This window comes from Phyllobates terribilis, unplaced genomic scaffold (genome assembly GCF_046119375.1).
Source record: "Phyllobates terribilis strain yellow unplaced genomic scaffold, ASM4611937v1 Scaffold_5__5_contigs__length_657084704, whole genome shotgun sequence".
Classification (NCBI taxonomy): Eukaryota; Metazoa; Chordata; class Amphibia; order Anura; family Dendrobatidae; genus Phyllobates; species Phyllobates terribilis.
In genome coordinates, this window is record NW_027362765.1 from 213,784,966 (window position 1) to 213,808,262 (window position 23,297).

General features: G+C 43.2%; 1 protein-coding gene across 1 annotated transcript in view; it reads right to left on the reverse strand.

Annotated features, from left to right (window-relative positions):
* TOP1 (DNA topoisomerase I) overlaps positions 1-22,425 on the reverse strand; it is a 40,252-nt gene extending 17,827 nt beyond the window's left edge. Inside the window, exons 1-3 of the mRNA XM_073683785.1 lie at positions 22,160-22,425; positions 21,709-21,733; positions 2,490-2,577 (exon numbers count right to left, since the gene is read on the reverse strand). Coding sequence (XP_073539886.1) covers positions 2,490-2,577; positions 21,709-21,733; positions 22,160-22,192 — 146 coding nt within the window. The 5' untranslated portion in view covers positions 22,193-22,425. The remainder of the gene's footprint in view (positions 1-2,489; positions 2,578-21,708; positions 21,734-22,159) is intronic.
* Between the last annotated feature and the right edge of the window lie 872 nt (positions 22,426-23,297).

The following is a 23,297-nucleotide window of genomic DNA, read 5'->3' on the forward strand; positions in this document are numbered from 1 at the left end:
CCCATCGGCACCACTCGTGACGACGATGGCTTGCATGACAGCCTGAGATCTGCGCTGGTCAGGATGATCCTCCTGTGAAAGCCAGCCTGATTTTAGCTATACATAGAAGTGCTGATGCACTGTTATGTACAGTGTTCCAAATTATTATGCAAATAATATTTTCTCAGATTTTCCCAAATTACCTATATGAATTGCAGTCATTGTAATTTTCCAGTCAAATAACTATTAGAGTACAATTGAAAGGTTTTTGTACAAACTGCCTATGATAACAGTATATTTTTAAAAAAATAAAAAACTCAAACTGCACTCAAAATGCATGTTCCAAATTATTATGCACAGCAGAATTTTCAACTTTTTCATTTTAATAAAGAACAAAAAAATGGTCATTTTTGAAATTATAAGCATTAGCAGGTTATTACAAACTGAAATCAAACAGTTTTCAACTCAAAACTTTATTCTAGGTGATGTTACATTTGCACATAGGACCCCTTTGTTCAAAAGGAGCTTCTGAACTCTCTCGTTCATTGAATTTGTCAGGTTTTGGATGGTTTCTGCTTTAATTGTTTTGCATGAGGACAGAATACCCTCCCAGAGCTGTTGCTTAGATGTGAACTGCCTCCCGCCATCATAGACACTCCTTTTGATGATGCTCCAGAGGTTCTCAATGGGGTTGAGGTCAGGGGAGCATGGGTGACACACCATAAGTTTGTCCCCTTTTATGCCCATAGCAGCCAGAGATGCAGATGTGTTATGTGCAGCATGAGACGGGGCATTATCATGCATGAAATGATCTCGATGGTCCAGATGGATGGAGTGGAGGATGGCTGGTTGATGGACACCCCATGCAAACACGGCTACGACGCTAACAAGGAGAAGGTGGAGTAATGTTTTGGGCTGGAATCATGGGGAGAGAGATTGTCGGCCCTTTTAGGATCCCTGAAGGGGTAAAGATGAACTCCATAATGTATGTTGAGTTTCTCAAACAGCACTTCCTTCCATGGTTCAAGAAGAAGAACCGTGCAGTTTGTAATAACCTGCTAATGCTTATAATTTCAAAAATGATCATTTTTTTGTTCTTTATTAAAATGAAAAGGTTGAAAACTCTGCTGTGCATAATAATTTGGAACATGCATTTTGAGTGCAGTTTGAGTTTTTTATTTTTTTAAAAATATACTGTTATCATAGGCAGTTTGTACAAAAACCTTTCAATTGTACTCTAATAGTTATTTGACTGGAAAATTACAATGACTGCAATTCATATAGGTAATTTTGGAAAATCTGAAAATCTGAGAAAATATTATTTGCATAATAATTTGGAACACAGTGTATAGCACAAGCAATCAGACGATCGGAGCTTCAAGTCCCCCAAGGGAACTATTAAATACAGTAAAAAAAAAAAAAAATTTAAAAGTTATTTTACCCTCATTAAAAATGAAACAAATATTTAAAAAGTACACATTTGGCATTGCTGTATTTGTAAGAGTCCGAACAAAATAGAAGTAAATTAATCCAATCGGTAAAACGGCGTAAAAATAAAAAAATAATTGAAAACGCCTGAATTAATTTTATTTGGGCCGCCGTAACATTGCAATAAAAGGTGATAAAAACATTGTATATACCCCAAAGTGGTATCAGTGAAAACATCAGCTCAGTGCGTGAAAAATAAGCAATCACACAACACTATATCCCAAAAATTGAAAGTGTTGGGGGTCTCAGAAATTGGCAACACAAGCAAAGGTTTTTTTTATTTTTTATTATAATTTTTTAAACTTAAATAAAAAACAAACAAACAAAAAATACTACACATGTGGTATTTGCATTATCGTACTGACTTGGAGAATCATATTGCCAAGTCAGTTTTACTGTATAATGAACATGGCAAAAAAAATATATGAAATTGCATATGGCCATGTGGACAGAAAAATAAAGTTATGGCTCTGGGAAGGAGGGGCAAAAACAAAATGTAATAATCGCCAGGGAGTGAAGGGGTTATGGTGTACTATTTTATAACATTTAAAGGAGACGGTTACTCTAAATTCTCTTGTTAGTCAAGAGTATTACACAAGAATAAAACATGAAAAACTTTGATATGGGAACAATTTTACTGACCATCAGAATAAAGTAGCCCTTTATTTATACCACATCGCAAGCAGTGCAAATAACAAAAAAAAAAAAAAAAACATTCTTTGTCCGTGGCCCTCTTACCCACTCCAGAGAGTTCATAAGAGTTAAACAGTAGGTTAGATGCACCTCAAAGCGATGGCGTTTAAAATGACATCACATACTGCAAACACTAGTCCCCATATTACTGTCAAACTTATGGCTCTCAGAATGATATGAAAAAATCAAAAAGTTTGAGAATACCAAGTATCCAAACTAGGATGTATCCTAGAAGTCAGTATGTGGCCTATATATTGATAGAATGGCGGTTATCAGGAATGGGATGAAATATAATAAAGCACCAACATTTCTAGAAATCATCCACTAACCTGTTATTGTGCTTGGACTTCTCACGGTCTTTATCCTTCTTGTGTTCTTTGTGACGATGCTCCTTGTCTTTCTTATGTTTATGAGAATCTGAAAGTAGAGAAAAAGTTATAAAACCTACAGAGGTTTATGCAGCCGTAATTGGTGGATCTAGCCATAGCTGCCAACTCAGATGGCATAATGATCCTACAAACGCTGCCCACATTGAAGGAGTTCACCATAAAAATGATGAAACTTGACTTCAAATATGCAAAAACTAGGAGAAATTATTAAAGGGCACCTGCCCGAACCTCGACAGTCTCTCCCTATGTACACACACACACGGAGAAACCAGTCAGTCAACTGGATGGGAGCGGGGAGAAGCTGGCTTTTCACAGTAAGTTTTCTCTGCTACGCCGCAGCATTTCAGAGTAAAACATACCCGGATGCAATAATGGAGCTAGTGCCCGATTCATGCTGTCCATGGTACCCGCAGCATGCGTCTGATGACTGGTTCTCTTTAATGTGGAAACTGAACAAGTCTCCCAACTATACTGCCACCACTGCCCCATGGGTCTGGCATATTGCCATGTCTGGAGCTAACATAAGGGTTGGCATTAACTCATCACAGGATTTATACATAGCAATTACTATTATCCAACCAAATACACCGATAGATCACATGTATAGCCAAACAAAGAATTGCGTCAAGTCAATATGTGGTCTACATATGAGAGGTTAAAGGAAATCCATCACCAAAAATTTAGACATTTAATTGGGCTTTTGAGTTTTTTTATTTTACATAGTACCAGGGCTGTAGAGTTGGAGCTGGTATAAAATGGACCGACTCCAACTCCTAAAATATATAATAAATTGGGTGCAGTAGTTCAATGCAGTTTGTGGGGAATATTTTTTCATAAGAATTTGGTAAAGTTATGAAATGTCCTATAAATGTCTGTCCTATTCCAGATCTAAGGGTCTAGAATTTTAGCGGAGATGAATCTGTGCTACAGTAAATTTATCACTTAAACATGAGCCATGTACAGTACAGACCAAAAGTTTGGACACACCTCATTTAAAGATTTTTCTGTATTTTCATGACAATACAAATTGTACATTCACACTGAAGGCATCAAAACTATGAATTACCACATGTGGAATTATATACTTAACAAAAAAGTGTGAAACAACTGAAAATATGTCTTATATTCTAGGTTCTTCAAAGTAGCCACCTTTTGCTTTGATGACTGCTTTGCACACTCTTGGCATTCTCTTGATGAGCTTCAAGAGGTAGTCACCGGAAATGGTCTTCCAACAATCTTGAAGGAGTTCCCAGAGATGATTAGCACTTGTTGGCCCTTTTGCCTTCACTCTGTGGTCCAGCTCACCCCAAACCATCTCGATTGGGTTCAGGTCTGGTGACTGTGGAGGCCAGGTCATCTGGCGTAGCACCCCATCACGCTCACCCTTGGTCAAATAGCCCTTACACAGCCTGGAGGTGTGTTTGGGGTCATTGTCGTGTTGAAAAATAAATGATGGTCCAACTAAACGCAAACCGGATGGAATAGCATGCCGCTGCAAGATGCTGTGGTAGCCATGCTGGTTCAGTATGCCTTCAATTTTGAATAAATACCCAACAGTGTCACCAGCAAAGCACCCCCACACCATCACACCTCCTCCTCCATGCTTCACGGTGGGAACCAGGCATGTAGAGTCCATCCGTTCACCTTTTCTGCGTCGCACAAAGACACGGTGGTTGGAACCAAAGATCTCAAATTTGGACTCATCAGACCAAAGTGCAGATTTCCACTGGTCTAATGTCCATTCCTTGTGTTCTTTAGCCCAAACAAGTCTCTTCTGCTTGTTGCCTGTCCTTAGCAGTGGTTTCCTAGCAGCTATTTTACCATGAAGGCCTGCTGCACAAAGTCTCCTCTTAACGGTTGTTGTAGAGATGTGTCTGCTGCTAGAACTCTGTGCGGCATTGACCTGGTCTCTAATCGGAGCTGCTGTTAACCTGCGATTTCTGAGGCTGGCGACTCGGATAAACTTATCCTCAGAAGCAGAGGTGACTCTTGGTCTTCCTTTCCTGGGGCGGTCCTCATGTGAGCCAATTTCTTTGTAGCGCTTGATGGTTTTTGCAACTGCACTTGGGGACACTTTCAAAGTTTTCCCAATTTTTCGGACTGACTGACCTTCATTTCTTAAAGTAATGATGGCCACTCATTTTTCTTTACTTACAATTTGTATTATGGCAAGAAAAAAGCAGCTAACAGTCTATTCAGTAGGACTATCAGCTGTGTATCCACCTGACTTCTGCACAACACAACTGATGGTCCCAACCCCATTTATAAGGCAAGAAATCCCACTTATTAAACCTGACAGGGCACACCTGTGAAGTGAAAACCATTTCCAGTGACTACCTCTTGAAGCTCATCAAGAGAATGCCAAGAGTGTGCAAAGCAGTCATCAAAGCAAAAGGTGGCTCCTTTGAAGAACCTAGAATATAAGACATATTTTCAGTTGTTTCACACTTTTTTGTTAAGTATATAATTCCACATGTGTTAATTCATAGTTTTGATGCCTTCAGTGTGAATGTACAATTTTCATAGTCATGAAAATACAGAAAAATCTTTAAATGAGGTGTGTCCAAACTTTTGGTCTGTACTGTATGAGGGAGTCGATGTCACGGAAATTGAGTTGGAGTCAGAGGTTTGGCTTACCGACTCCACAGCCCTGCATATTACAATCTGTTTTAAAAAATGTTCACACTGCCGGGTGCCATCGATCCGGTCCTTTGCTAACAGGAGTGGATCTGTAGTACCCGGCAGTGGTCAATACAAACTTGGTGGCACCGTCCTATTCAGTTTGACAACTAACTTCTGGTTGCTGCCGGAACGGCGCACAGCGAATGCCATGTGTCAGACCCCCACTGAACTGATATTGATGGACTTTTAAGAATGACAGGGCATAAATATAATAGGGAAGCACCCATTAAGAAATATTACTTGCTGTGTATAAGAAAGACTTTAGAGTGTAAAGTTTATAGCTGTTAGATTTGGAAATTGACATTAAGAAGAGGTTGTCGCAATGTCTTGTGAAGCAAGCAACTTTGCAAATTACCCCTTATTAAAAGTATTGTTTTCAAGAACAGATAGTATTGGATGAAGGGGAAGCTATGCCGAGTGCTTGGGTTGTTATGGGAGAGGTGTTTTTTTCTGTCTTTTAAAAGGTTATTTTCAACGGGTATAATTGGAAAGTGCTTATAAAAACAAGCAGCTTTCCAATTTCATCATTCTTAAATTTCTGGACCATGCCCCTTACGGTTACCATTTTCTTTTTCTGTTTATGGCTTGTTGTCTAGCACGTATAGATTGTATATACACACACATGCATCCACAGACAAAATGCACATTTTACAGACTGTACTGAAACTCAGATTTGAATTATTTGCATCTTTTTATGTGGCACGGTGAGAATCAAAGGAACTTACTAATAGATCAAAAGCAAAGACGCTTAAGACTTTCTGCACTAGGATCAAATCACACTGAGAAAAAGCCCTAGAAAAGAACATTTTCATAGCTGTACAGAAAACATCTAAAAAGTGAATGCTCCCTTGTACAGGAAATCAATACATATTCACAGCTATAACTTATCCACACATTATATAGTCTACGATGCCACAAACTTCCCCATGACAAGTCACTATTTATAGCAGGGACCTGAGCTGTCTGTATATATCCGCAGAGAATGCAAGTTTACATAGTAATGTCACATAACATGAGCCGTCCTACACAATGTCACGATAAACCCCCTGTGGGCACAGATTTCTTATGGCTAGCATCCTCCTTATTGTCCCTGGTTTAGCATTCCATTGATATTCCTGTGTTAGGTAGCAAGTCTTTAGCCCCAGAAAATCTAATACTGAGAAGGAAAAGGACTAAATAGCAGGGAATAACTGGTCAATATTGAGTGAGATAAGATTAGTTCAATTAGTCATTAGTTATTTTCCCATCAAGAATAGCATGTGAACAGAGCCTTGTAAGTAACTGGTTAGGGGCTGGGAACAAGGCATCTTTGTGCCACAATCATCAAGACTCGCGTGGAATAAATATAAACCATCCTTGGCATGTCCTACATGCCATGTGAGGACTGTGCCATGACTGGGATGCTCATGATGGCAGAAGTCAGTCCACAAGCTCCACTACAACGTTGGCTTTGTTAGACACCAAGTCAAAAGTCATCACTTGCGTCATGTTCCTCGATTTTTGCAGTGTCCCAGAGAGCATTTTCCTACTGAAAAACCACTACCATGATGGGGCATCTTTGGTGTGCAAAAGAACATTGTATAATGCATTACACCCAATTTGCTTTCACTCCCTTCCCCCATAGTGCCATCCTTTAAGTAGGTAAGCGGGAAACTATAAAATGTATATGACATGACTCATTAGGCTAAGCCACCTTCTTTCATTTCTCCATAGTCCACTGGCATCATTTGACCAGTCTCCAAGTATATAACAAGCTGCAATAGATTAAAAGTTAGCTGGCTATATTAGAAAGGGTCAGGGAGAGGGTACTCAGATTTCTGCGGCATTAGACCAGACGTGCTAGTTTTATTCTTCCCAAATGTCTAGGAGGAATAAAAGAGGACCGTCACCATGCAAAGCTCTCAGAGGCGATGATGCAGAATTACTACTAAATGGGGAAGCAGGCATATACTTGCCAGTACAGATGACAGCTCCTAACAATATGGCTGATCGGTATAAATTCCAAGATGTATATGAACAGTAATCTGGTCGCAGTATAATAAAGAGATAGGATTTGAAGTATTCAGTTTGCCGTCATGTACACGGCTCAGCATGGGCACCAGAGATAGAAACCAATATTTGCATGGTTCTCTACATTACACACATTCAGCACGAAGCTTGTATGAGCGGTTTCAGTAAGAAGTCTCCACATTCACTATAATGAACCTTTTACTTTTCTATCTCCTCTATTCGCTTGGGTTACAAAAATTGCCTTAATTGTTCCCAGAATGCTGTCTCCCTGCTGGCTGACACCCATTCAGCCAGTGCTGTGTCACATGGGTGTACTTGTTATCAAGTCCAAGTCGCTTCTGTAGGATTCTCAGACTTGTGAGATAAAGGAAGACTTCACAGAAGACTGAGGAGTATGGATCAGGGGAATGCATCTGCTCTTAGGAGATATTCCAGACAAAAACTACTGGAACTAGAAAGTTACATTTAAGACAAAAATGTAATGGTCTTGAAAAAAAAAAAAAAGTTAACTCCCACACCATGTCTAAAGAGAACAAAATAAATAAGTAGCAGTTAATAAAGATGTGGGGTCAATAATGTTCTAGACACTACCTTTGCTAGTGACATTTAATGCATTTGTTGTTAGCAATTTTACTTTATATCCCATTTTGTACATCCTATATAGCGCTATAGAAAAGCATGGTGCTGGTATATGGACTGATCTCTGCATGGTGGGAAACAAGTGATTCACAGTGCACGCATGTGACTGACTGCCTGCATTAAAGCCTGGTAGTGGTCCAGGTGGTAGAACTATGACAAACCACCTGTGAGCGGACGGGCAGGCTCCTACATGGCTGCATCACTCAGCGTGGGAGATCAGAAGTTTGTGCTCAGATTACTATGGCAATTTAGGATTCAGGGCAGATATAGAGCTGTCTTTTATGGAAAACGATTTATTCTATCAAGTGAGAAGCCACAGAAAAACACATTGCTTTATCCAGGGACACCTATAGTGATTATGTAAAACTAAAATCCCCACAACCAGATAGGTACCATATGTTTCAGACTATATAGCGCATTTTTCAACAAGAAAAACTTGTGTTAAAAAGTGTGTGCGTCTTAGTTCAGAGGCAGCTTCGTGTGATGGAGGAGAATGCTAGTAGTGTCCTTCCAGACCACAGGGAGAGCTGCCCTCTCCTCCTGTGACACTGATCTATGTGATCAGTGCAGAGCAAGCTTACTGATCGCAACGGAGGCTGCATGGGCTGAGAAGCTGAAGGAGCATCCACACGAGTAACTCAAGGACCTTTCAGGTCAGGTAACTGATCATATAACCTGAAAAGTCCTTGAGGTAATTGTGCAAAGGTCCTTCAGCAGCTTAGATTGTGCAGCTCCGATCAGGAAGCGCAAGATGTGGTAATGTAGTGTGTGTGTGTGTGTGTGTGTGTGTGTGTGTGTGTGTGTGTGTGTGTGTGTGTGTGTGTGTGTGTGTGGTAATGTAGTGTGTGTGTGTGTGTGTGTGTGTGTGTGTGTGTGTGTGTGTGTGTGTGTGTGTGTGTGTGTGTGTGTGTGTGTGTGTGTGTGTGTGTGTTTCACTCGTCCGTATAATATGCTCATCTGAATTAGCCCTTAAGAAACTTTACCGCTAGCACTTAGTAACACATACCAATTTGATCAGAGCACACCAGCTAATTATAGATTTCTTTATACTTCTAAGCTGATTTATTTGGCTCTAAAGCCACGGCCCCATTATCAGTATTTTTTCTCAGGAGTGGGTGATAAATGCAGAATTGGTGACTTGTTTCTATTCTACCTTTTCTCTGATTGAGCCAAAACCAGGTGAGGAACACACTCCTGGGAAATAATACTGACCAAATACTGATAATGGGGCCGTGGCCTTAAGAGTTCCACTTGCACAGTAAATACATATAGTAAAAACCTGACCTATATTTTCTGTGGAAACACTAGTAAATATCTTAAGACAGAACTGTGAGTTTCTGACATGGATTTGCAGTTTCAGTGGCTGCCACTCCACATGAGTATTGTCTATACGTGCATGTAGCAGAGCTGAGTGTGTATAATACACACTGTAGAGACACTAACAATAGATTTATTACCTCCTTATTCTACCCTAGAACATTAAAATGAGTGATAATGACCTTTCCACTTTAAACCGCCAGGGAAGTCTTAACAGGAAAGAGTGTTTTTCCTATTTTCTGCTGTCTAAACCTGGGGTGCGTCTTATGGTGAGGAGCGTCTTAGTCCGAAAAATACAGTATTTATTAATTACTCGGATTTGTCCTCTTCATACATTTTTATTGCAGTTTAAATGTCCACTACAAATCCACCAATGGCTACAGAGGTTGTGCCCTTTCATAAAATTCCGGTCCATGGACAGTTAACACAAAGATGTGCCCTTCTCACCCTCCCGACATCCAACACAGAGTCTCCGCTGTGCTGACTTCACATGAACATCGTGGCAGCCATTCAGACCAGGGCATGTCATCCATCTAGTACAGGGGTCCTCAAACTTTTTAAACAGGGGGCCAGTTCACTGTCCCTCAGGCCATTGGAGGGCCGGAATATAGTTTTTTTAAAAAAAAAACTATGACCAAATTCCTATGCACACTGCACATATCTTATTTTGCAGTAAAAAAAACCAATACGGAACAAATACAATATTTAAAATGAAGAACAAGTAAAGTTAAATCAATCGGTATTTCAATAGGTAGGTAACTGTACCCAATAGGCAGGTAAATGTCCCCAATAGGCAGGCTGTTTCCCCCTTATAATGCCATATGCAGGCTGTCCCACCCCCATATAATGCCCCATGCAGCATGTCACCCCCCCATATAATGCCCCATGCAGCATGTCACCCCCCCATATAATGCCCCATGCAGCATGTCACCCCCCCATATAATGCCCCATGCAGCATGTCACCCCCCATATAATGCCCCATGCAGCATGTCACCCCCCCATATAATGCCCCATGCAGCATGTCACCCCCCCATATAATGCCCCATGCAGCATGTCACCCTCCCCCCTAATAATGCCACATGCAACATGTCACCCCCCCCATATTATACCCCTTGCAGGGTGTCACCCCCCATATTATACCCCTTGCAGGGTGTCACCCCCCCCCCCCCATATAATGACCTATGCCTCCATACATTAAAAAAAAAAAAAAATCCAATACTCACCTCACTTCTTACTTGCTGCAGCTGCCGCTGCTCTACTCTGGTCTGGACTCCAGCGTCGTGGCGTCGTCGTCCCCCTCTGCACTGCCTGTGACGGCACTCGGGAGGGCGCGGTGTAAAGACGTCACCGCGCCCTCTGACCGGAGACGTCACAGGAAGCGCAGAGCAGGAAGACAGCGGATCTGCAGAGGCACGGGGAGAGGTAAGTATCGGGCTGCCAGGGCCCTGAGCAAGCGGGGGAGAAGGGCGGGCAATGGCACCGCTCCTCTCCTCCGTTCATAGCCCGGCGGGCCGGATAAAAGTCCTCCGCGGGCCGCATGTGGCCCGCGGGCCATAGTTTGAGGACCCCTAATCTAGTAGAACATAGCCACCAAGCTCAATGATTGGCTGCAGTGATGTTGATGCAACATCAGCGCTGCAGCCAATAAATAACAGGCACTCGAAAAAGCAGCCTACCTGGGCACAGCAAGTAAACCATGTTTTTTTTGTTTGTTTTGTTTTTTCCTTTTAAACAAACTGGGCCCGGAGTATGCAAGTTTCTGAAAAGGGTCAAACTCTTAAATGGGTTGTCCGGTCCAAATCAATAAGTCTGCAGTCACTCTGTACACACTGAGGATTCGCCGGTTTCTGAGCCGGGACCGGAGGGTACTTACACATTATACATACTCCTGGTCAGAGAGCATCCAGTGGCCACGGCCTCACGCCATACATTTGTATGGAGCAGGCCACACCCTCTAGTTGGCAGTGTCACTAGATGAGGAGCGGCCTCACTCCATACAAGTGTACGGAGCAAAGCCGAGCCCAATAGTCAGACTCTGGCTAGGAGTATGTATAACATATACATACCCTCCGGTCCCGGTGTGTGCGCTGGGGGGATTCATAAGTCTGCAGTCACTACGTGACTGCTGACTTATCGATTTGGACAGGCAACCCCTTTAAGTGAGCATAAGACATGGATCGTGGGGCAGTGGAAGGTAGAGAATTTACATCATGTGGATGTATAGGAACATGTGTCTGGCTTACCTAGCACCTGGATGTGCTATAGGAAGAAAGAAGCCAGACTGGGGACAGCAGTATAATGCTCTGGACAATGCTCTACCAGGAACCGCGAGTCTTGTATCAAGTCAATATGTACCATCTATCTAAACATTACTACAACCAGGGCTGTGGAGTCGGTAAGCCAAACCTGCGATTCCGACTCCTCAATTTCCCTTACACCGACTCCACGACTCCGACATATATTGCTTATATTTAAGTGAAAAATGTGTTGTAGTACAATGTGAACATCAGACATTTAGTCATTTTTATGATACAATAACAAAGATATTTAGATAGAATATAATGAGGGATAGAGTGTGATAGACAGATGACAGCTACAGACAGCAAAAAGTACATTGCACATAGAGCACATAATAATCACCTACAATATTAGCATTAGTTACCTTCCTGTGACAGAAGAGCAGTAGTACTTTCAATTTCTCCAGCTCAGGGCCCAGGAATCAGATCCTGTGCAGGGCAGGCACCCCTCCCCCTCCTCTCTCTGGTGAAGACGGCAGAAGACAGGACAGAGGAGGGGAGATTGCCCCCTGCAGTCTGGAGCCGGTGCAGGACAGGAGCACTGCAGCATACAAGTGAGTTTTGATAGGTGCGTGCCCCTGCTTCTAGGGGGGGGGGGGGGGGGGGGGGGGCAAAGTCAATGGGTTTCAAGATATGACATTCAGACACATAGTTTTGTGAGGATCCGTTTTTGGGCTCACAAAGAATGAGCATGTCAGTTTGTTCGGCGTTTTTCTAATCTGCTTTTGCTATTGAAAACATTATCTATGAGCTCAAAAACCTTTCAGGTGATAAGTTTTTTTAAAAAGCTGATCTGCTTTTGCAGCTGAAAAACGCATCCTCAAAAAAAGCAGCAAAAACGCTGTGTGTGAATGTAGCCTTAGATCAGGAATAGAATAGCAATTTATAGGACATTTCATAACTTTCCCAAATTCCTATGAAAAAATATTCCCCACAAACTGCATTGATCTACTGCACTCAATTTATTATATATTTTAGGAGTCGGTCCATTTTATACCGACTCCACAGCCCTGATTACAACCCTTCATGGGAGCAGTATTCCTTTATGGCAGTGGTGTCTTTCAGCAGGATAATGCTCTGTACCACACGGCAAATATTGCTCAGGTATGGTTGGAGGACAAGGGAATGACTTATCAGCCAAGTTCATCAGATTTCAATCTAATTGAGGATCCATGGGTTGTGCTTGAAAAACAAAATCCGATCCATGGAGGCTGCACCTCACAACTTGCAAGACATCTCAATGAGAACGGTATATACAGACGCCCCCAATAACCACAAATGCTGTGTATTATCAAGTGATTCATCACAGACAACTCACATCACACCTTGTATGAATATGGGAGGTAAGTTAGTCAATGCTTCTATATTAGGAAACACCATACTGAAGAATTCCTGTACATTATGTGTAGCATGAGCAAGTCAGATCCTGCGTCATCTTTACAGCCTATCAAACATAGGCTGTGGTGGCGGCAACTGTGACGGGCCAATGTCTAAAGCCAGAATTGATTGCCAATAGTTTTGCTGGTCTAACAAGTAATAGTGGAGGTTCCATCTTTAGAACTCATCTTTCGTGACCAATACTGACATTAGTAGAGATTCACAACGAGCAGATTTAGTGCAGAAACATCAGCTACGGCCTCAGTCATCTGAATGGGGATTGTGGAAAAACAATAGTGTTCTGCAGAAAATGCACCATGTACTAAACTAGTCTTCAGGGGCAGACATTCATTCCAAAAGGGTTACAAGTAAACACCTCCTGTAGAAGAAACATTTTTTTTTTTGTTTTTAATGGATATTAAACATCTGAATGCTAGTGAACTATGAACATGTTCACAAGAACCATTGTGATTAGTAGAACCAACTCATATGTACAAAAAAAAACACCATTAAAGTACCAAAGAACGTGACTGGGGCAGAATGTAACAGAGCCCACTGTGCTCGGAATTGCTTTGACTGCCTAGAACTAGAATATATGGCAACAAAGCAAATCCGGCACACAGGAACCCCCCTAAATACAAAATCTATGTATATAATAAGGACTAAACTGGAAGGGAGTCTCACTTAGGACAATGTGAATGGGATTTAAGTATTGGACAACCTTCTGTCACTTTGGGGATCACTCCCAGACATGCTGATCAGGGCACACATCAGGCTAAGTGTCCACGATGCAGAAATGCTCTGGATTTTTCCTGAGCGGTTCTGCATCTCCCTGGCAGAAACAACACATGCATGTACATGTGTTTTTCCTGCCAGGTAGAAGCGTAAGTGAAGCGTTCTGATCATAAGATTCTGCATGCGGGTTGAAAAGCGCTTTCCACGCGATTTTAGCATCACTTGGAAATGGCTTGACAACTTGGTCACACTATATAAATCCATGCAACCAGCATGGATTTTATATAGTGTGACCAAGTTAGTTAAAAAAATAAATAAAAAAAATCATATACTCCCCTTCCGATGGCCCCCGGTCTCCTTATCCGATGCGTCCGGTCTTCCCGGTGTCTCGCGGTTGTGTAAAAGGACCTTCCATGACGTCATTTAATCATGTGACAGGTCACATGACTAAATGAAATCATGGCAGGTCCTTTTAGACCATTGCAAGCTGCAGGGGAGCAAGTACACATTACTATGGAGACCGGGGCCATCAGAAGGTGAGTATAATGTATATTTTTTATTTTAATTCTTTTTTTTACAGGTACTATGGTACCCGGGTCTGGAGGAGTCTCCTCTACTCCAGATCCGGGTACCATCCGCACATTGAAACGCTTAATATCTGAATGTGCACATGTAGTCATGCAGATATTATGCGATTCAAAGCAAGTCAATGGAGGCAAAAACACAGCGATTACGCAAAATAATTGGTAGTGCTGCGGATTTTTCCGCAATAATAATCCGCAGTGGAAATTTCCATAGCATGTGCACAGCACATGTGGATTATCATTGGGGAACATGGCAGGCCTTCTACCAAGCGTATCTGCAGCAGAATTGAAGCTGCGGAAACGCTTAAAAAACGCATAGTGGGCACACAGCCTTACAGTCACTGCTGGCAGTCTATGGATCAGCATAAAACAAGTCAATTGCTTACATGCTGAGCTTTGTAAATTATTATTACATTATTATATTCCATGTTATCGTATTCAAACTGATCCTAAACTGAAATGTGTCCCCGATTGCTGATTATCGCCTTGTATAGCTGAACACTAACAGTACACGACAAGTTTCAGTCCACGCAAACATGTCGCCATTCAGCCAACAAATTAGTAACAAGTTTGTCAACTGGCTGGACCATTCAAACCAGCATAAAAACCATGCTGGTCGGCAGCACATTGCTCCGTGTGAATTGCTCATCTGTTTTGTGTTGGCCCGTGTGAATGGCTTGTAAAGAGAGTCAGATATGTGAATCATCCTGCCTGAACCACAGGCCACACGGTGTAATTGCAGCCATGTATGCTGTACTTCAAGACCTGTGGCATTTCAGAGAAAACCATTTTGAGAAGCCAGATAGACACTATTTTTTTTTTTAGTCACTTTTCTTTTTGTCTTGTGATATTTATTACATTAAGTTCTTCAAAATGGCACATGTGGCTCATGAATTTTGCACAAAGACAAAAACAGTCTACTTTTCTTTTTTGACCCGTTTAGCAAATTAGAGCAAAAACTGCACCAAAATATCTTATGGACATAAAATCACTCCAGATGAGGGACAGGAGAACATTTTGCAACTTTTCAATAAGGTCGCAACTGATAAGGAAGCCGAAAACATCTGGAAATACCAATCTCTGCCCAATGGCGAACATAAGAAACAATAGCGGAAAACAAAATAGACTTCAAAAAGGGGCAAATTAAAAGTAATAAACCTCAAAACCTAGATAAAAAACATGCACAAATGCAGTAATGAATTAGGCCCCGTGTGTCTTGGCTGACCAATCTAATGCCAGTCCAGCAGCTTCTCCCAAGAGGGAGAGAGAATTTAAAAAACTTTTATGAAAGTTAGACTTTAAGACAGGAGCTGCTGAATGTTGAAGGTTTGGGTCCAGAGACCCCGATCGGTCTAAATAACGCTCTTTAGTCTGCAGCTCATTTATTAACTGCGTGCACAGAATGGTCTATGGGCTAAATAATAAGTCTATGGGTCCGTAGACCGCTATATGAGAGAGAGTGTGTGCGTGCAGAGTCCGTACACTGCTCTGCGCATGCAGCTTATGCAGGCGCTGCGGACTTCAGAGTGGTATTTTGATTGCTTTGTGGGGGTCTCAGGACCCGGCCCCCGACCAATTACCAGCACCTGTTATATAGAAAAACTTCTTTACAATGACAGTTATACACTGATGATACTGCAAGAGGAAGCACTGCAAGAGATAGTGTAGTGGGAGTGTTCTGTAAGAAAATACCAAACAGGAGGTGGAAGGTGGGAAGCCCTGGTTGTAAGTATAATGTGTAAATGTCATTTCAAAGGGGTAGCTCTTGGTACCACTGTCTGGAAGGGAGGTGGAGGTCACTACTCAGAGGGCTCTGCATGTGGCACGCAACTCCAGTAGGGCTGAATGTGGCTCTCAACATAAGAAAGGTTGGGGGCCACTGACTTAGACTGACAGGTCTCTCCCTATGCACATACATACAGAGAGTCAGTCTATAAAAGCGAGGTGGGGGAAAAAGCTGATAAGGGCCTGCCTCGAACTAGTCACTTGACACACACAGTCCCCAGCCAGATTTTCAAAGTAGGTTTGCTCTGAAACACCACAGGACTCAACATGAATCAGATGATGAGTTACCTTTAAATGAATGTGGATCAACTTCTATGTAACCGATTGACCATCTAAGGCTATGTGCACAAGGTGTCTTTCAGGGATGTGGAGTCGGACTCCGAGCCCATTTTGGTGGAGTTGGAATCAGAGTCGGTATAAAATGGACAGACTCCAACTCCTAAAATATATAATAAATTGGGTACTGTAGTTCAATGCTGTTTGTAGGGAATATTTTTTCATAAGAATTTGGGAAAGTTATGAAATGTCCTATAAATGTCTGTCCTAACCCTCATCTAAGGGTCTAGACTTTTAGCGGAGATGAATCTGTGCTACAGTAAATTTATCACTTAAACATAAGCCTTGTATGAGGGAGTCGGAGTCGTGGAGTCAGTGTCATGGAAATTGAGGAGTCAGAGGTTTGGCTTACCAACTCCACAGTCCTGGTGTCTTTTACTTTATACTTTCAAGTATAGAAAGTGTGCGGCTTCCAAGCAGAATCTGCCCAAAGAATGAGAATGTCACTTCTGTTAAAGGGAATCTGTTACCAGATTTTTGCCACCTAATCTGAGAGGAGCATAATGTAGAATCATAGACACTGATTCCAACGATATGTCACTTACTGGGCTGCTTAGTGTAGTTTTGATAAAATCACTGTTTTATCAGCAGGAGATCACTAGAGGACTAGTAAACCTGCTGCCAGGTAGACCTCCATAGAACCCTGTCCCCATCGCTGATGTACAGTGTACACAGAAAGCAGACAATCAGTGCAGTGGGGGGCTTATACAGAGCTCAGTATTAAAAAACTGGTGACATCGCTGGAATCAGGGTCTCTGTCTCTACATAATGCTGCTCTCAGATAATGGTAGCAAAAAACTGACGACAGATTCCCTGTAAACACTACAGGGTTTAAAGACATGACATCAAAACGATCATGTGTACAGCAATGTCGATTTGATATTGCTGTGCAATATGTCCATTGTATGTGGCACTTTTTCATGTGGATTCTGGGCAGAATCCATGTAAAAAGATGTTGTATACACAGCCTAAATGCACCTACAGACTCACTATAATCCCGTAATACCAGGCACTGGTTTACTAAATGTAGTCAGAGTCATTACATACAACCAGCATGGCTTTCTATGCACAATTTGTATAATAACTTTAATATATTCTCTAATATACAAGGTCAATTGAAATGTCAGTCAAATCCAGAAGCCTCAGTGGAATGGTATCCCTCTGCTGCTCTAAGTGGGGTCATATAAAGTCATCACAATGGATCAGCAATCAAATGCCCAGGGTGGGAGATACTAGCAAAGCTCCATGTAAAACTGCTAAATAATGTCAACCAAAAGCCAGAAAGTGTCAACCTGCACGTTCATGGTCACACCCCAAAGGCCAAGCCCTCCTTTTAGAAAATTATAAACTCATACAAGGCCTTCATTCATGACAGATGGCAATTACATCAAAGAGCTAACACGTGTTGGCATCCACAAGCCACGGCGTTCGATCTGTGAGGTGGAGCAAGGGGCACATACTACTTGTCATTAATAACTTGAGCCAACGCCACTCACTGTCTGAAAGTGTTGGACGAGTAGCCACAAAGAAACAGGACTTAGGCTGTGTGCCCACGTAGCATTTTTCAAGCGTATATGCTGCGGAATTTCCGCAGCGTAAACGCTTGAAAAACGCATGTATATCCGCACCCCATGGTCCCCAATGGCATTCCGCAATGTCAATGCCCATGCTGCGGATTTTTCCGCAGCGTTTATGCTGCGTTCAAAAATCCGCAGCATGTCATTTAATTTTGCGTTTCCGCATGCAGAATAGCCTTTGTCCAATGCATAAAAAACGCAAGGCAATTCCGCATGTGGAAAACGCGTGATAAACGCGCGAAAAATGCGTGCGGAATTCCGCATGCGTTTTTCCGGGAGAGGACTAGCAGAAATGAAGCAGAAATTTTCTGCTTCATAAATGCAACGTGGGCACATAGCCTTAGAGCTGCCTCAAGGCCAAGCGGTGGACAATATATGTCGGAGCCAGCAGGGCCATCTTTGCACTTTCTACGCTGCTCCCTGGTGATATGGCACTATACCGAGCCTGCACTCAGGAGTCCACCAGATTTTAAGAAATATTTTCAGCCTCAGGAAATGTCTCCTGCACTAGAATTTGCATCTAACATAATGGCTGCCATTTCTTACTTTACTGAAAGCCAACGAAACATAGAAAAACCATACCCCGGAAGAACACATGCTGTGTATTAGAAGGACGGTTTTACACAAATTTTCAGAGTAGGCATGCGGCGCAGGTCTCCTGCCCAGAACCCAACAAACAGCTTCATACATGCTTATAAGGCTGTTGAGTTTAGGTCAGGAGACCCACAGGACATGGCGGACTGTGAAAGTCAGATGTGTCAAACCGGCCAGAGGAAACAATGGCAGAAACATTTTTTCATAATACTTAATGAAATAGTCTTTTCTTACTGTATGGCATTAGTGAAACCTGTGCCAAAACGGTGCCCCTCAGTCTGTCGGTGTATCACCACATCCCCGCCAAGTTCACATTAGCCCGACATGCCAGCAGTGTATTCCTCTCTATCCACTTTATACTGACACAGCATGAAAGCGCTCATTTACAGACACCTAAAGCACCCCTCAACTCAAGGATTATAGTATAGTCTCAATCCAGAACTTGGCAGGAAACAATGTCTAGTGCTGGAGGGAAATCATGAGCGAATCCAGCACGGAGAGCCTCAAGAGCAGCGGATGACTGAGAATAAGCCATAAGCCCTGGCATTGCCACCCATACCAGCGCAGAGAGTTCACCCTACCCCTCGCAGGTTAGCAGCCATGATAATCTGGGATGTTTCCACACTGGATTATCCCAATGCTGTAAGTGTAGGATGATATCTGTATAAGGCTGCGTGCCCACGATGCGTTTTTCAAGCGTTTTTTTTGCTGCGGAATTTCTGCAGCGGAAACACTTAAAACGCTTGGTAATCCGTGCCTCATTGTCCCCAATGACAATCCGCATGTTCTGTGCCCATGCTGCGGAATTTTCCGCGGCGGATTTTATGTGCGGAAAAATCCGCAGCATGTCCATTATTTGTGAGTTTAAGCATGCGGAATTGCCTACTCAATGCATTAGAAAAACACATGACAAATCCTCATGTAAAAACGCGTGTTAAAATCCGCATGTGTTTTTACTGGCAAGGACATGCAGAAATGAAGCAAATTTTCTGCTTCAATTCTGCATTGTGGGCACATAGCCTTACACACTAGGTGACTTGCAGCCTATGTTCAGAGCTTTTTTTTCTGTGAATTTTGCAAATCCTCCTGAAAAATCACTTGGAAACCTCTTCCCATTCATTTCTAAGGCTATGTTCCCTTTGCGTTTTCCCCCCAGCTGTCTTAAACCTCTATTTTTACAGCAGAAGACTCTTTGGCTATGTTCACACATCATGGATTTTTCAGCGTTTTTGCTGCAAATTTTCAGCTGCCTTTTGCAGTACCAGCAAAGTATATGGGAAACTAGAATTCTCTGTTCACACATCTTGTTTTTTTGTTATTGCTTATTTTGTACCTTGGTTGGGTCTTTGGAAAATAGAGCATGTCACTTTCAGCGTTTTTTCACCCATAGGAAGTAATGGGTGGTGAAAAAAAACAAACAAAACACAGGTACCACTTTTTTGAGCTTTTTGATGGTAAAATAGAATGGGGTTCTTTTTCTTTCACAGAACTTTATGTACATGCATAGAGACAGGACAGTGAAAAAAAAAAAAAAAAAAAAGCATCAAAAAAGCACCAAAACTTCAAGAAAAATCTGCAGCAAACCTCCTTTCAGAGATCAGGTTTTGCTGCAGATTTGTGACGCAAAAAAAAAAAAAAAAGTGTGAACATAGATTAGGAATCGATCATCTCTGGCGTTTTCTGACCCTGAGCGTGTTGCGGACATTTTTCCCCACCAATGATTGTTAACATTTTTCCATTATTTTTTGGTGCATCTTTTTTTTTTTTTCTAAATCCATTAAGCAATGGAGACCGCACCAGCATTTAATAGAATAGAGAACCACTCCAAAAAAGATGCCTGGGCGTCTTTAGTGCCTTCCCACTGACTTCTGCTGTAAAGTCTGAAGTGTTTTTTTTTCTTGTGGAAAAACACCTGAAAAATGCTCTGAACTCTTCTTTTAATCCCTGCAGTGGTTAAGACGCTCAAAATCCTTAACACCAAGACTTTTTTTCCAGCGAAACTAATCTTTTCAGCGCTTTTTACGAGTGGAACAGCCAGAAAAAGAAGCAGCGTCAGCGTAACCTAATGGAAATCCACTTTGATTGAATGAGGATATTTTTTGGAATATTTCTTTTTTTACGCTGAAAATTGCTTGGTGAGGAAAAAAAAATACGTCAGGTAAAAAAAAAATAAATAAAATCTTTAGGCCAGCTTCAGGAAAAGGACAAAAGTTTCAAAAATCCCCCCCCCCCCCCCCCCCAAAAAAAAAATGAAGCTTCCTGAAGTAATTCCTGCTTAAAAGAAAATATTCTTGAACGCCTCAGAAAACTCCATAACTTCACTATGGACGGTTCAGAGAATATTAAATCGGTAATAACCCCGACGTGCAGCTTTTGTGACCTACAAAATATTCTCCATTTTGTCAGAGAGAATACAACCAATTAATAAAAAAATTATCAGTTTATATGAGCGGGGTGACCACTTCTATGGCCGCCATTGCTCGGCTTCTCCATGCTCCTGAATAGGACATGTACATAAAAAGTTTAGAAGCTGCCATTCAGGAGATTAGAAAAGCTGGGTGAGGTTGCAATGGCTACAGAAAATGAGTATTATGTTGTATTACACTTCACAATTTTATTTCTCCTGAGGAGATGGTGAGGCTTGTAGTTCTACAGCAGCCACGTTTCTAGTTACTAAGACCAGGTAATTACACAGAAAGCATGATAAATGGCTGCTGACAGGGACAATAATGGCGCATTAGGAGGACGTGTACAAGTTGTGCGGTGTTTTCTGTCAGGAGAAGCAGCAGCCATGTCAGCCCCGCAGCCCAGGCCTCAGCCTCCCTCACACAGACACAAGCAGAGAAAAAGAAAATGGCGCAGAGACTAAGTCCCCACCGACTGATTGCCGACTTTTACACCGGGAAAACACAGGGGAAACGAGGTCTCTGGTGGCCGGGGTGGCGGGAAACGGGGAGCTCGGGTCGGGCTGAAGCAGAATATCGCATTTTAGGGCAGATCTAAGCCTGGATGGGCGAGATGTGAGGGGCTGGAGGTGAACAAAGGAGCCGGTGAGCGAGGAGACGGGACTTAGTCTCTGGACGCCATGTCTGCCCTTTCTACAGGAGGAAGGAGAGTGAGGAGGAGGGGGAAGGGAGAGACGGGAAAGCAGGGGCCCACACCCCACCAGCACACTCGTGGACCCCACACTGCACTCCACAAGCACACGGGGACCCCAATTACTCACCGTTCGCCCGAAAATTCGAGTCAATCTACGGAGAGAGGGGAACAAGAAGAGTGATTAGGGGTCAGCTTGTAATGGGAAGAGCAAGGTACATATGGCTGTGGAGACCCCAGATGTGATCCTGAAGGGGCACTGACCCCACCACAGCACTCTGACCCCCGGGGCACAGACAGGACTGGGCATGATGAGGGGTCCTGATCCCCCCAGCCCCTATAGACAGAAGTCACAAGTAAATGAAGCAGGAAATACATAGTCCCAGCTCCATCCTGGTGGACACTATGGGGGCAGTCATCTGGGGGGGGGGGGGCATCCAGGAAGGGGGGGGTAGACACTATGGGGGGGGGGTCAGCCATCCGGGGGGGGGGGGCACACTATGGGGCATCATCCTGGGATGACCCTAAGCCACCTGCAATGGTCATGTCTGGGGCACTGCCATAGAAGGGAGGGCACTTACCTGTGAGTCGTTCTGACTGTTATCCCCACTCATGGTAACGAGGTACAGGAGGGGGCACTGGATGAATTGGGGTCAGCAGCTGCTGGTGGGGCACTTGTGCTAGGCAGGGGCACACAGAGAACTGTTGGGCGGTGTATTGTATGGCTGGGGAAAGGAGCCGGGCACAGCCAGAAGCACAAGCAAAATGAGAGTGGGCAGAGACGTGCAGCGGATTGTGTAACTACTAAGTCCCGATTTGGCCACACTGCGCAGGCGCAGCTCATTTAAAAGGACAAGGAGGAGTAGAGTGCCGGCCACGCCTCTTCCGCACTGCACGGCGTGGCTACCGGCTGATGTCACCGGGGTTACTCCAGTGACCGCGTCCTCGCAGGCTCTGCCCGGGGTTACCAGGAGCGGCTGCCATCAGGTGGACTTTGTCCCGGAAGCCAGACATGGTCTGTCGTTAACAGGAAATAGTGTTCCAGTTTCTGCCAATGCCAGTCTGCACAGCATCGGCCGATCACCATGTGCCTGCTGTGCTCAAGGGCTGCCGCTCCATACAGAGGTGCCGGGTGTAGGGCTCTGTTCACACCTGCGGTGTTGATTTATACGGACCGCACTCTGATCTAATAATAAATATTTTTTTTTACTAATCACCCCCCAACTGTTTATATGGTCGAGTTGAGCTCTGCCACCCACAACTTATACAATCTCTCACTCCCTGGAAAAATCACTTTATATATTCATTTGCAAATGAGGGTTAATTGCCCTGGAAGTGTCAGCTTTCCTGGCTCTATTCCCAGCCCCACCCTCCTGTGCTTGACTGACAGCTCACAAGCTGTCAAACCACTGAGCTGTCAATCAAACACAAGAAGGTGGGGCTGGGAATAGAGCCAGGGGCTTGGGAAGTGTTTTGACACTCCCTGAGCACTTAAGCCTCATTTGCATATAAATGAAAATCATTTGATGGGCTGTGGGCAGGGTAACACTGCAAGTCACATCCAGCATCCATCCCAATGAATGAGGAGAGGGAAAGCGTTCGGTGGATGCTGGGTGTGACGCGGGGGGTAACCCCAACCACAGCCCATCACTCACCGTTAAACACAGCACTGAGTCACGCCCGGCTGCAACCGGAAGATGACGTGACATCAGCGGATGT